The sequence below is a fragment of the Eublepharis macularius genome, chromosome 12 (assembly GCF_028583425.1).
Source record: "Eublepharis macularius isolate TG4126 chromosome 12, MPM_Emac_v1.0, whole genome shotgun sequence".
NCBI classification, from domain to species: domain Eukaryota; kingdom Metazoa; phylum Chordata; class Lepidosauria; order Squamata; family Eublepharidae; genus Eublepharis; species Eublepharis macularius.
In genome coordinates this window covers 64,560,133-64,574,631 of record NC_072801.1, presented here as the reverse complement: position 1 = coordinate 64,574,631, position 14,499 = coordinate 64,560,133, and the positions used below count along the sequence as shown (strand labels likewise).

General features: G+C 46.9%; 1 protein-coding gene across 1 annotated transcript in view; it reads left to right on the top strand.

Moving 5' to 3' along the window:
- LOC129338586 (integrin alpha-M-like) overlaps positions 1–14,499 on the top strand; it is a 38,478-nt gene that overhangs the window by 16,480 nt on the left and 7,499 nt on the right. Inside the window, exons 8-21 of the mRNA XM_054992933.1 lie at positions 758–911; positions 2,894–3,044; positions 4,042–4,115; positions 5,361–5,490; positions 6,155–6,297; positions 7,497–7,640; positions 8,337–8,543; positions 8,876–9,006; positions 10,040–10,197; positions 11,192–11,346; positions 11,476–11,607; positions 13,135–13,208; positions 13,593–13,734; positions 13,845–13,958. Coding sequence (XP_054848908.1) covers positions 758–911; positions 2,894–3,044; positions 4,042–4,115; positions 5,361–5,490; positions 6,155–6,297; positions 7,497–7,640; positions 8,337–8,543; positions 8,876–9,006; positions 10,040–10,197; positions 11,192–11,346; positions 11,476–11,607; positions 13,135–13,208; positions 13,593–13,734; positions 13,845–13,958 — 1,909 coding nt within the window. The remainder of the gene's footprint in view (positions 1–757; positions 912–2,893; positions 3,045–4,041; positions 4,116–5,360; positions 5,491–6,154; positions 6,298–7,496; positions 7,641–8,336; positions 8,544–8,875; positions 9,007–10,039; positions 10,198–11,191; positions 11,347–11,475; positions 11,608–13,134; positions 13,209–13,592; positions 13,735–13,844; positions 13,959–14,499) is intronic.

Here is a 14,499-nt window from a genome sequence, read left to right as displayed (position 1 = left end):
GGCCTGGAGAGCATAGCACCAGCTAAGCCCTTCATGCTCTCCCTCTCCCAATCTGTGCACATTCATATTGAGTCATAGAATCATCATTGCTGTCAGGTGGCCATCTAACCTCTTCTTAAACACCTCCAAGGAAGGAGAACCCACCACCTCCTGAGGAAGCCTGTTCCACTTTAGCTTCCTAATGTTTAGCCAAAACCTCTTTTGTTTTCATTTTAACCTGTTGTTTCTGGTCCAACCCTCTGGGACAACAGAAAACAACTCTGCTCCGTCCTCTATGAGGGAAACTACACGAGATGCCCGGGTGCGCATCAGGTCCTGCAAGGTTCCCCGGGTAGTGTAATCTTACCAAGGACGGCTGTTCAATGTGATTCTCCACTGGGGGGAAAGCAGTGGGAGGGATTCTCTCTGTGTCTCTTGCAAAAAGCCTCGGCTTGGGTTTTCCTCCAGGAGCTCAGGGGCAGGGGGGTGGTATAACAGGAGGCAGGAAATCCAGGGCGGCTTTTGGCAAGAGAGAAAGAGAATCCGTGATGCGATTCTCCACTGAGGAGAAGAGCGGTGGAGGGGGATTCCCTCTCTCATTCTCTCTCATTCTCTCTCCCTCCCCCTCCCTCTCACCTGCAAAAAGCTGTTTATATGCATTTTGATAATTTCACTATGTTTAAGGTTTCCAGTTTTTATTATTCTATTCTTTAAAACTCAACAACTTTTTTAAAAAAAGAATTGAACTGTGCATTTTCTTCCCTGGCGTTATTTCCAGGCGTGAGCTCTTTCAGCCACAAAAAGGATACCGCTCAGGAGCCACAAAAATCCTAATTGTGATAACAGACGGACAGAAATCAGGAGATCACTTGGAATACAGGGATGTGATACCAGAAGCTGAGAGAGCCGGCATAATCCGCTATGCGATTGGGGTGAGGAAACTAGCAAAGGAATCTGAGGGGTGGCTGCAAATTCTCACCTGAATTTCTTTTCAGATCTGGGGGTGGGTGGGCATGTATTGTTCCCAGTGGCACCTGAATGTTGTCCTGCACATTGAGAAAGCATTGCAAAACTGTGAGCATTTGCATGCTTTACTGATATATACATGCTTTGCTAAAACAGCACATAGGAGCAATTTTGTTGTGATCGCACGTACAGTTGTATTAAGATTCTTTTGGTATAGTGTTCAACCAGTGCACAACAGTCATATGTGCATCAGTAAAATAATGCACAAATAGAATATTGATGCAATCATATATATAATCACATCAAGATGATGTTGTTGCAGTGTACTATCAGTACACAAGTGCACATTAGTGCTATAGAAATGAGGGGGATGCAAATTAATGGAAGGTACTGAAAGCTGTGGCAAACTGCCTGATGAGGTTAGGAGCGCTTCCACTTTCCTGGCTTTCCACAAATTATGCAAAACTGAATTATTCAGGAGGGCTTTTTGTAAGGAAATGTTTCAGAGAGATGCTTGGTAAAGGGACAGGAACAGTGAACTACACTACTGTACATAGGGTTACCAGGTCTTCCTAGCCTCCTAGCAGGAGGCAAAGGACCCAGTGCTTACCTTAAGCAAAGCCATGTTGGATCAGGCCAGTGGCCCATCCAGTCCAACATTCTGTCACACACAGTGGCTAGAAATCCAGTGCCATCTAAAGGACTGTCAGTGAGGCCAGGACACCAGAAGCCCTCCCACTGCCTTCCTTCCAGCACCAAGACAACAGAGCACCACCTCCCCACAAAGAGAACCTTACTGCCTTTCCCATCGTTCTCCTCATGCATGCGCAAAGTGCACCCCCATGCCAACACGATGATGATGTCACTTCCAGGAAATGTGGAATGTAACACAGAGGGGATTTCTAGAACAATGGGGGAACAGAACAGAGGGAATCTACTCATCCCCAAGGAATTCTCAAAACAGTCATCAATATCCCTCCTGTGCAACTCTAAGCATGTCTATTCAGAATCCTACTGAAGTTGACTCTGTGGGGCTTCGTCCCAGGAAAGTGTTCCCAGCAGTGCACTGATAGACCTGTGCTAGCGGTATACTTTAAGCGCAAAACCACATAGAATAGAATGCTGTATCCTCCAAACAAGGGCTCGCAATCTAGACAGGACTATAATCGACTATTAATGTTTAATCCAGGGCATTTTTTAAAAACTGAGGAAGTGCTGAGGACCTTGGCTGTTTGCCACAGAAGGCACATGAGCCTCTTTAACCTACTCTGTCCCAGAAAGAACAAGATGAAAGGCCCTTTCATTAGGCATGCTGGCTGCTCACTTTACTTTCCCTAGATCTTGGGGTGCAAATGGGATTGAACAACTGAGATGCCTAAGGGGCTAGATTTCCAACAATGGCTGTTTTCACATGCCTGTAACCCTCCACAAAATCACGCAAAACTCACAGCACAATGGTGTCTTCATGGCGCGATTTCCTGTCATGATCCCGTTTCATGGCGCGCTTTAACTCTTAAATACTAACAAACAAACAACACCCCATCAGGGCTTCTTACAAAGAGCAGTCACGGTTTCAGATTCAAAATGTGTTTATTTTCAGCCAAGCATGCACAGGGTTAGGGTTGCCAACCTTGGGGTGAGAAATTCCTGGAGATTTGGTGGTGGATCCTGGGGAGGACAGAATTTTGGGAGAGGAGAGCTCAGCGGGAATGGGAGGCCATAGAGCCCATGCTCTAAACTACTCTTTTCTCTGGAAGAACTAATCTCCATAGTCTGGACTGGAGATCAGTTGTAAATCAGTTGTAAATCTGTGATGACTCCAGCCCCCCCCCACCCCGAAGGTTGGCAACCATACCCAGGGTGGGATAAAGTAGAGTTAAACCTGATTGTCTCTGATACCTTTAATTCTCTGCTTGACACATACCTCTTTCCTTCTCTTACTATCAAGGTTGGAAGTGCTTTCCGTACAGATGCTGCCAGGCAAGAGCTCAACCATATTGCCTCTCAACCCAGCTCAGAGCACGTGTTCCCAGTGAGCAACTTTAATGCCCTAAAGGACATTGAGAAGACACTTCAGAATAAAATTTTTGCCATTGAAGGTACCAAATCTGGCAGATGCTGCTGTAGGGGTGAGGTGCATAGAGATGAAAATAACTGCATAGGCCTGCAGTTGATAGGCTGGGGTCCATATCCGGAGCTCCATCCAGTCCATATTTTCAGAGCATCAAAGTAAAGGAGAGAATTCACACATGCAGGTCAGCTGGGTTCTCGATCCTGAGATTACAGCTGTCTTTGGGGTTCTTGTCATGTCATGGCCTGCCACTACTGTTTGGGCAGAGATGGGGTAGGAGAGAAGATACAGAATCTCTCTCTCACCTTCCTCACCCAGTTTCATCTGATTTGTGCTACTGTCTACCTCCCTACAAATTTCCTTACCTTGCCCGTTTTCTTCCACTTTGGGAATAATTTCTGCGGAGGGAGGATTCCGTGAGGAAAGCACACTGGAAGTAAAACCCTATGTTTTGTAGATGTTTGAGAACTGCCAGTTAGGCTTCCTCACAGTACTTTGATTTCCTGGATTTTGCATTTTACAATAATTCCAGAGCTGGGAAGCTGAATTTCTGGGAGAGAGAGTGTGGCACGAGATAGAAATTCAATAAATAAGTACTTGTTTGTACTCAATTTCAAAATGAGCCAAGGCTCAGTCCTCCCTTTCTTTCTTCTGTCTTCTTCAATCAGTCCAGCAGGGCTAGGCTTTAGCCTTGCTGCATACTAGTGTGCCCTTCATGCAAGGCTTCTCCCACTCAACCTCTAGCTCTGCTTAGTACAGGAAAACAGTCTGTTTCCACTCAATTCCCTGGGTTTCCTGTAGAGTAAAATCTGAGGGTCAGATGCAATAATCAAGGGAGCAGTCCGTTTTCTTCTTGTCCTGAGTGCTTTTGCAATTAACCCTCCTCCCTGCCCTATCAATTGGAATCCATCTTTGGGTCTCTAAGCACAGCCAGGTGTTGCCACTGATGAGCCAGGTGCCATTCTGTGCCCCCACTAAACTCTAGAGCACTTGACAACTTCTTTACTTCCACCCTCCTCCTGCAGGTACAGAATCCCAGAGCAGCAGCTCCTTCCAGATGGAGATGTCCCAGGAGGGACTCAGTGCCTTGCTGAACCAAGTAAGTGCTTCTGGCCTCCAGGCTATCTTTTCAGCAGACGAATACTTCTTGGGTGTCTCCCCTCCTCTCAAGCTGGTTTTAGACAGAGGGCCAGTGAATAAGTTTGAATGAGACAAAATCCTCAGGTTCCAAACCAAACTGAAAGATGTTTCTCAGTTTGGCTTGCCAACTCCAAGCTGAGAAATTCCTGGAGATTTGGAGGAGCAGTCTTGAGAGAGTAGGGTTTGGGGAGGTGAGGGACCCCAATGAGATATAACATCAAATAGTCCATCCTACTAAGCAGCTATTTTCTCCAGATGAACAAATCTATATAGCCTGGAGAGTGGTTGTACCTCACCTAAAGGTTGACAAATCACCTAAAGGTACCTCACCTAAAGGTTGACAAATTTATTCCCAATGGGTAGCCATATCACTGACAGAATGAATTTCTCTCATGTGAACTGGTGAACAAGGGGCTCTGATGTTTGAGATGCTTTGTGGAGGACATTGAATCCTCTTGTGGTTTTTATACAGAATGGAGATTGCCACATGGCTTGGCTAGGCTAATTCAGGACTGGGAGGGATCCTTGCGGGCCCAGTTCGTCTTCCTGAAATTCCCTCATAAAAATTTGAGAGGTGCCTTTCTGGCTCAGAGCAAGTGGCCTGCCCAGTCCAACTTCCTGTTTCACACAACAGCCAATCAGTTGCCCTGAGTGCCAACAAATAGGGCAGAGAGGTCAAGGGCTTCCCCTGATGCTGAGGCACATGTTTGAGAGGTTTAGTGCCTCAGGATATGCAGGCACCCTTGAGCCATCTCAGCCAGTAGCCACTGATGGACCTATCTTCCATGCGTCTGCCTAATCCCTTGTTAGAGCCAGCTATCCCTCCTTTGGCATGAGTTGGGTGGCATCTCTGCCATGATGCCCTTAGGACTCAGACTCAAGACCCAGGGAGAGCTTGAGTCTTGACAGCTTCCATTCATGATTGGGGACAGCTAAAATGAAGTAGTGATATACTGGAGCCGCTGAGATTGTCTAGGGAAAAAAATGTATATAAATATATTTAGAGATAGCACTTGAGATTTCTCCTGGCACCATTAGGGTATTGGGGTAGGGTGGTGGTGCTATGCTTCCTCCCCAAAGAATAATGTATAACAGTTAGGGGTGCTTTGCCACCAGCTGCAACATATGTTTGGGGATTCTTTTCCCCTCTTTGGTTCATGTGATCTCTTTTGCTGTTGCTTTTCCACGTCTTGTGATGGTTTAGGATGACTTTGTGTTGGGGGCAGTGGGAGCCTACGACTGGTCTGGAGGGGTTTTCCTATATGGCAGTGGCAGCAACCCAGACTTTATCAATGTGACCAGCTCCACCAAGGACATGAACGATGCTTATCTGGGTAAGTGTTGAAAGCAACTTATTCTTTTCCTCTTCGGTATGTACTGAGGTTGTGTCAGAATTATAGGAAGCGTTTTCCATTTCTCCAAGTCGTGGGAAGTTCAGAAAAACATTTCAGTTTCCTTTGAATGAGACAGTACTATAGACATTTGGTGTCTCTATTTATGAAATAGGAGTTGAGCAGGCTGTGTTGTTGGAGCGCAGAACAAGATCACAGGCCATACCATCTTCACAGCAACGTTATTATCATCTTCCACAATCCAGAACTCACATTGCTACTTTTTCTGTTCTCTTCTACACCAAACTGGACTGAAGCTTCCTAATCCCCAGTGCTCATTCGTGCCATTGTTCCCCAGCCAAACCAAAGCCCAAAGCAGGGTGCCATTATAGAGAGGACTGGGATATATCCAGACATTTCCTTCCACATGACAGCCACCCAAGCTGTGCAGGTTTAGAAATGATCACAGAGAAGCTGGAGGAAAGCTGGAAGGTACATGAAAACGCCACGCTACTGCATGGAAGTAGGGGAAAAAACCTCAGCAAAGCCAGACCAAATACCCATTGTAGGAGTGACATTTATAAAGCTATGAACCAACTGTTTCCATGCCAGAGGTAACTATGCTTTTTCTTCTCAACTGTGAGGCTTGTCTTTTTGTCCTTCTAAGGTTATTCAGTGCAAATGGTTCAGCAGAGAGGGCAGCGCAGCTACGTGGTGGGGGCCCCTCGTTACAAGCACGTCGGCAGGGTTGTCCTCTTCGGCCAAGAAAACGGGCACTGGCAGCTGAAATCAGAGCTGTCTTTAAAGCAGGTAAACGGGTTGTGCAACAGGCTACAGGTTGATTGGATTTATTTATACCCTCCTTCTCTGGAAAGTGCGGGAGCTTTCAACATATAATTACAATAATCAAATACCCTAACCAATGAATATCAAACAAAAAGAAGAGCCTTTCAAAAGGAGCTGTCCAATATTAAAACACACCAGACTAAAAAGCTAACATTGAAAATGTACAGAGCTACAAAAAGGTTGCAAATAGTGCATGCTTTGTGTGTATGTATTTTTAAGCTATGGCAATTTAAAACTGGGCAAACCAAAAAAGGGTTTCTCTTCTCATTGAAACCGCATTCCTTAATGCAGGCAAAAAGATGACATTCTCAGTCCACATTTGCATAAATGGGCTGAATCTCTGGCTTTTTCAACTGAAAAGCTCTGGCAAATGTCATCCTCGCAAAGAATTCTGACCAGTCTGATAAAACATCAATCACCAATGCCCTTTAGGGCAGTAGTCTTCAATGCCCTTTAGGGCAGTAGTCTTCAAGTTTTGTGACCTAAGACCCACCTTTAACCCCAGACACAAGATGGGACCCACTGAGTTCATTCACATGACAGGAAGTCACATCAAATCATAGTCATGTGACAGGAAGCAGGAAGTGCTTGTGTTGAAAAGGGAATGCGCTCTCCACCACTGAATGACCTTGCCTCCCTGTTCTGCGGCTCCTCTTGGAATGTCTGCAAACAAAGGCAGGTGGCACAGAGCTCTTACACGAGCAGCAGATTCTTCCAGAAAGCAACAGAAAAATGGCAACTGTGTTACAAAGCTGGGTTGTGAACTCTATAGGAGTTCATGACCCAGGGGGTGGGGTTTTGCAACCCACCTTAGGGTCCCAACACTTAGCAATGATAGCTGAACCTATCAGAAAAGTATTCAAATTAATTTTATAGATCAACAGTTCCCCCACAAGCCACCCTAAGAACCTGTGGTACCCAACCTGAACGTTTTCAGCTAAACAAGACAAGGACATCCATTTCAGTCCCAAGAGACTGGAAGACCCTAGTGGATGAGGAGCAGAAGGAGAGGAACCGGGGGAATTAACTAAGGTCACGGGAGATCAAGCAACAGAGAATTGTTGAATCACTGGCAATTTGATTATGCTTTTATGGTTGCTTGTTGCAAACCATTTTGAAAGTTTTGCAGTGTTAATAAATAATTTTAAATTGGAAACTTTAAGACCCTCCAGATTGGCTCTTATTTTGGGGCTTCACTCTGCTCCGTGGACCTGGACAGCGACTCCAACACGGACCTGGTTCTCGTGGGTGCGCCCATGCACTATAATGGCATGTCAGGAGGGAAAGTCTACGTTTTCCAGAGGCAGGTACGTGATGGAGAATGCCGGGCTGACCTTCCCATGAGATGGTTCAAGGATACCCCCAAGGACAGCTCTCTTGGGGAGCAACTTCTGCACTGCAGTAGAGTAGCAAAAGATATCTCCTTTTGCTGAGGAACAGGAAGCAGGACCAGGAAAGGGCGGTCGACATAGTTGTGCATTAAACAATGGGATGGTTCTTGGATTGTGGAGGGAAAGGTAGGAGGTGCCTTAATGAAATCCATAATACTTATCCCCTTTCGTCCTTTATATACCAGTGTGGTGTAGTGGTTAAAGGGTTGGACAAGAATCTGGGCAACCCATCGCTAGGTGATCTGGGGCCAGTCATTCTCTTTCTCAACCTCTCCTACCCCAAAGAGTTGTTATGGGGATGAAAGGGAGGAGAAGAAAACTACGTAATCTGTCTGTAGGCACCGAGGTGTGTCCTTGGAGGTGCTCTTTTGTTGTTATGGAGGAGGGCTCCCAGGTGCCTTGCTCAAATGGACAAAAAGGAAGTCTAAACATCAGGATATGTTGGCTCTTAGGCACAGGTGACTTGTTTCTTCAGAGTCCGTGTGGAACCCTTTGGGGCAGCCCCAGACGATGCAAAGGAAGAGTCAATGTGTGGGTTCAAGACAGCACACTTCCATCACCGAGTTGTTCTTTTGCTTCACCCGCTCATATGGCCTCTTCCTTCACCTGCAGGGGGAGATATTTGCCAACACCAAGGAACTACAGGGAGATCCCAAACACCCTTTAGGCCGCTTCGGAGCCAGCATAGCAGAAATAGGAGACATAACCGGAGACAGATGGACGGATGTGGTAATTGGAGCTCCAATGGAGGATGAGAATCGAGGAGCCCTGTACATATTCCAGGGGAGCTACGGTTCCATCAACGAGAAGTATAGTCAGGTGAGAACTAATAGCTGCCCCTTGTCCTGTTCGCCAAGAACAAAGACAGCCAGTATCTCAGAGCCAAGCTACAAGTGACGCCTTACACAGGTTGGACACTTGTCAGCTTCCCTCAAGTTCTGATGGGAAATGTAGGCATCCTTGTCTTGCAGCTGTAATGGAGAGCCAAGCTGTAAAACCAGGACGCCTACATTTCCCATCAAAACTTGAGGTAAGCTAACAAGCATCCAACCTGTGTAAGGCGTCACTTTTAGCTTGGCTCTCAGACACAGCCTCCTGTGTACTGGTGGTGGCAGGGCCTTCTCTTCTGACCTGCTTTCTCCTGCCCACAGCGCATCCGAGGGTCTCAGTTCCCCAACCAGCTTCACTACTTTGGCCAAGCCATTGCTGCTGGGAAAGACCTTACAGAAGACGGACTCCCAGACATTGCAACAGGGGCTCACGGGCAAGTGCTGCTGCTGAGGTGAGGGGCTGGGATGTCCTTTGTTTTTTTTGAAAAGGCTGTCTAAACATTCTGCTGTTAACAGAGGAAGCCACGGCACTGCTGCTGATCCCTCTAGCTCAGTACTGCCTGCTTTGATTGGCAGCAACCCTCAGCGGTCTTAGGCAGTGAAGGGTCTGCCCCGTATTCTTCAAGTAGAGATTAAACTTTGGAACTTTTGTATGCATAGCACAGGCTGCGCTCTGCCACTGAGCTACAGTCTCTTGTTCTTGAGTAATGCAGCACAAAGTCATTAGCCTCTAACAAAGGTTTAAAAATAGAATTAAGAACTTTTTTTTTAAAAGTACAATGGTTCCCTAAAATTGCACAGCCCATGGAAGAGGGGGGGGGGAGGGAGTGAAGCATGGTATAGCCCCATCTCATCAGATCTTGGAAGCTAAGCAGGGTCAGTTACTTGGAAGGGAGACCACCAAGGACGACTCTGCAGAGGAGGTCGATGGCAAACCACCTCTGTTTCTCATCTGCCCTGACAGCCCCAGCAGAGGTTGCCGTAAATCAGTTATGACTTGATGGCACTTTACCCACTCATACCCAGTGATGTCAAGGACTGGACAAATCATGTTCATGCTTGAAGATGAAAATTCAGGTGGCATTCTTCCAGCTAATTAGAAGACATCACAATACCCTGCTGCTGGGTGGCATTAGCTTGGGGTGCCCATGGCCCACAAACAACTGTGTCCTGCTCAGATGTCTGCGAAAGAGGGGAGTTGCCTATTCTCTGTAGTTTGAGTTATGGGAAAGGGAATCACAGAAATGCATAAAAACAATACACCCCCACATGCAGCAGGTGTGTAACAGCTGGGTGTGTATTGCATATTGTGGTGATCATCTGGAAAGGTCCTAACTCAGACATGTTGCAAAATGTATTGATTCGTGGCTTCACACAGTCCAAAGGATGGCTCCCTTCGCTGTTGCAGAGCAGGGTGCAGGTTCTCCGAGAATGCCTGCATTATGATTCTGTGCCTCTCCCCTCTCCCCACTCTCTCTGCACCAGGTCTCGGCCTGTGCTCCAAGTCCTGCCCAGCATCACCTTCTCCCCATCTATGATCCCCCTCTCAGCCTTTGACTGCCAAGGCCAGGATCAGCTGGATAAAGAGGTCAGCTCAGCAACCGTCTGTCTCGATGTCCGGCTGAACTCACCGTTTACCCCAGGTAGGTCCACAGCGCCAGGGGCATAAGTGGAGCTTGGATGCTGGTACTCAGTGTGCACAGCATGTGCACATGATGCCAAAGACGGACCCCAAATGGGCTCAGCCAGTCCACCGCACTGTTTTATTTATGCATCATTACCATAGTACCAACAGCTTGCAAACTGTTCCTAAGAATTTTCAGATCCCAAAGAAGCTTATTAGGGGTTGGTTTTTTAAAAAAACTTACTTCATTTATACCTCACCTTTTTCCCCAGTGCAGCTTATATTATTCTCCCCTCCTCTATTTTATCCTCACAACAACCCTGTGAGGCAGGTTAGGCTGAGAGTGTGTGGTTGGCCCAAGGTTACCCAGTGAGCTTCCATGGTGAAGTGGGGATTTGAGCCTGGGTTGCCCAAAACTTAGTCCATTGCTCTAGCCATTACGTTCACACTGATGAGAATATATGCACTAGTGCAATTGGCAATAAGACAGCTTGTCCACCAGTACAGGTTTGCTCAGGCAGCTTCTGGGTAGTGGTAGGCACATATTAGGGTGCAATCTGTGAGTGGGGTCCCTGTGAGGTCCTGAAGACCAGACCAGCATCCCATATGAACTGAATGAACATATCACATGATGCTGCCTTATACTGAATCAGGCCACTGGTCCATCAAGGTCAGCATTGTTTACTTTGACTGGCAGCCACACTCTAAGGTTTCAGGCAGAGGTCTTTCACATCACCTACCACTTTATCCTTTTACCAGGAGATGCTGAGGATTGAACCTGGGATCTTCTGCACACAAAGCAAAGGTTTTACCAGAGCACCACAGCCCCGCTAGCAAATGCAATAAAACACTCCAGTGTCTTCTGCATTGCATAGGGTCTATTCAGCAGATAAATGGATGCGGAAGGGACTCCTGTTTTAGAGCCAGCGCCCTCTAGAGAAAAGAAGCACATCCCAGACACACCCGCAATAGCTCTGTACTTTCCCTGTTTGTTGTCAATTCCTCTCCTGCAGCCAATAGGATTTCGAACACCGTTTGGTACTCCTTGGTCTTGGATCCTGGTCGGATGAAAGTTCGGGCTGCTTTTGACAGTGGCTCCTCCACCATCACCGAACAGAAACAGATGGGCTTGGCGCAGAAATGCATGAGCTATCGCATTAAGCTGCCGGTAAGTTCAGCACTTTCAGCGGGGGAGTAAAAGCAAGGCACAGGCCTTTTGGCGCTGTGGCAAGCTCCCTTGCTGTAAAATTAAGCAAACCTGATTTCATTTTTTCTTTCGGTCTCTCCATAATGCAAGGTCTGTATAGAAGACAGCCTCACACCCATAAAGCTGCAGCTGAATTACAACCTAACAGGGGATCCCATTCCTGCTGCTGATAACCTGAGAGCCATCCTGAAGGAAGATTTTCCCCGTCTGTTTACAGCATTGGTGAGTCCATAGCTGCCTGAACCTTGAGGATAGGGTTGCCAACCTCCAGGAGGGGCCTGGAGATCCGCCAAATTTACAACTGATCAGTTTGCCTGGAGAAAGGGGCTGATGTTGAGGGTAAACTCTGTAGCATTATACCCCACGGGGCTCCCTCCCCTCCCCAAACCTCACCCTCCCCAGGCTGCACCCCAGAATCTCCAGGAATTTCCCAAACCAGACTTGGCAAGCCTTCTTGAGGCACCTTGGCTTGCTTGGGGATTTGTTGCATCTCAGTGTGTACAACCAGCAGGGGGCCAAGCCTTAATGAATAGAAAAGTGGGAAAGTGTACCTAGCCTCTGACAATTTGCCTCTCTCATACTTCCCCAAATTTGGCCCAATCTTTCTTGAAACGTCTGCCTTGAAGCTCTCCCAATGGGACGCTGGCTGCACATACTGCTGGCTTATATCCAGCCAAGCAGTTTCAAAGAATTAAGGGCATTTCTGTCTTTGGAAGAAGGAGGTGGGGACCTGCCACTTCCGTTCTCCTACTGCTGATCCCGATTTTGCCACCTGGGCTGATCCCAAGGGGCCACTGACCCCCAGAAAGAACATAGAAGAAGGTGGTTAGTGGGCTGTATCAGGAAGGAGAAGCAGGCAAGTTCTGCCCCATGAAGTCCACTCTATGAGCAGATCTCACTGGGCACAAGCCACCAATTAAAGGCTATTTAACTGCAGAAAGTCAGCTATTAAAAGGGATTTGCTATCCATGTGGCGTATGTAGTGGTCATTGCAGTACCAGAGAGATCTGGGTCAGCCACAAAGCAAATCACATTTAATCAACCTCAGAGGGTTATTGCAAGGATAAAACAGGGTAGAGAAAGCCATAGTTGCCTTCTGGAGCACCTTGGAGATAAGTGCAGTGTGGTGGATAAATACATTTAACATTAAAGGGGATTTGAAATGAAAGAGCTATATATGTAAGGATCCGCCAAGCAACTCTCAAAAGACTTCACTGCAGGCAGTAAAAGAACTTTACTGAAAAGCTGCTAATATCATGAGCTTATTCCATCTTTGTCAGGAATACTGTTCACATGCAAGCATCAAATATAGGCTTCCAAAGCACGGGCAAAATCTACCCCCCCCCCCCCAGTCTAATGGTAAGCTAAGCTCAATGGGAAAGCATCTAAGTGGGAAAACAGCAGAACTGATGTATGGGTTTTTTCAGGGTTGTGGTGTCTGTATGGGCGCCTCTTCCCAGACTAAGGAGAGAGGGCCCTGGAGCAGTTCAAAGGAGCATACAGATAACCTCAGGAACAAACACCTCCTTTCACATCGTGGTTCCGAGAGGCAAGGCAAATAACATTTGCAGTCCAGTTAAAGAATAGCCTCAGCATTTAACCATACCATACAGCATTAGACTACATTCATAACCACAAGGTGTTGCTGGGTATAACAGGTTACACCAAGCACCTGATGATATAGGGGTATTCAATTTTTATATGATGACCAATAATGACAATTTTTCTGCCCCTCCCCTCTGCTCACAGCTACCCTTTGAGAAGAACTGTGGCCAAGATGGAATCTGTAAAGATACATTAAAAACTGCCTTTAATTTCTCAGGGTAAGTTAAGATTTTTTCCCCATATCCCTCTCTTCCCAAACGTAATTTACCCAGCAAGGTGAGCATCAGATGGGCAACATCCCATTAACTTTTGGGCCTCTGAGCTTCAGTGTTGAAGAAATATTGAGCAGAACGCTTGCAGTGGTGCCAGGACTTCCTCCTGAGGAAGGCCACCTTGGCCTGCTTTCCAGCGTAGCTTCCTAATTTCATCAAGAGTTCAAGTTCAGAACATACTTTCCCTCTCAGAATTCACCTCAGGACTTACAAGGCAGCAATGGAGGACAGTTGGGTCTGCGTGTCTGTGGCATGTCTTTCCTTTCTCCAAAGAAATACCACATAATTGTTTCAGAGGTTCACCACAGATTCTCTTCCTCTTTTCTTCAGCCTAGATGCGCTAGTGGTGGGTCAGGACCTTGAGCTCAATGCCACTGTCTTCTTCCGGAACGACGGAGAGGATTCTTATGGCTCCAACCTGACTTTTGTCTACCCTTCAGCACTTTCCTACCGCCGGTTCAAAATACTGCAGGTGTGAAGAGCAGAGATATCAGGGAGCAAGGGATGGGTCCTGGCTTAGATGGTGGGGAGAGAGGGTCTCCCCATTACCTTCTTTTACAATCCTGTCCCCCCACTGCTCAGTCTAACAGGAAGAACATGGGCATTAAGTGCATCTCTGCCCCTGCCTCAGAGGAGGAGTCTTTGAGGAACACCACCTGCAACATCAACCATCCCATCTTCCGGAGTGGCGCTGAGGTAAGTTCCTGCCCTCAGAATATTGAATTGTGGGAAGCCCTGTCCAGCTGGCTAATAGTTGCCCTTTAAAGGAATGGATTCTGCAGCCAAATATGATACTCTGATGTGGGGAAAGCCTGTCTCTGTACAGCTTAGCATCATCCCCAAGAAGTGTCTTGGTTGCTTAGCAACCCCCTAGAGGAGGCGCTGTTCAGGTGCCAACCATATTCACACCTTATAGACATAAGCAAAGGTTAAAGCGAGTTCTGGGGTTCTTACCTGTTGTGTACTAATGGTTTGTGTAACGATGCCCTGAGCTCACACTGAAAAAGAGAGGAGCCTTCTTTCATCAAAAGTTTGAAGGAAGTCTGGAGGTAGAATAAATCCCAGAATAAATCATTACATACATGTGCCCTCACAAGTGTCAGGATTTAAAATGGGGCATCATGGCTCCTACCTCAAGGACTCTGGGAAGGAACTACGGTTTTGGGAGAGATTAGCAATCTCTAACAGGGTCTCCTCAGGCCTTTCTAAAGGTTATAATTCCTCAGATCTTGGGGAG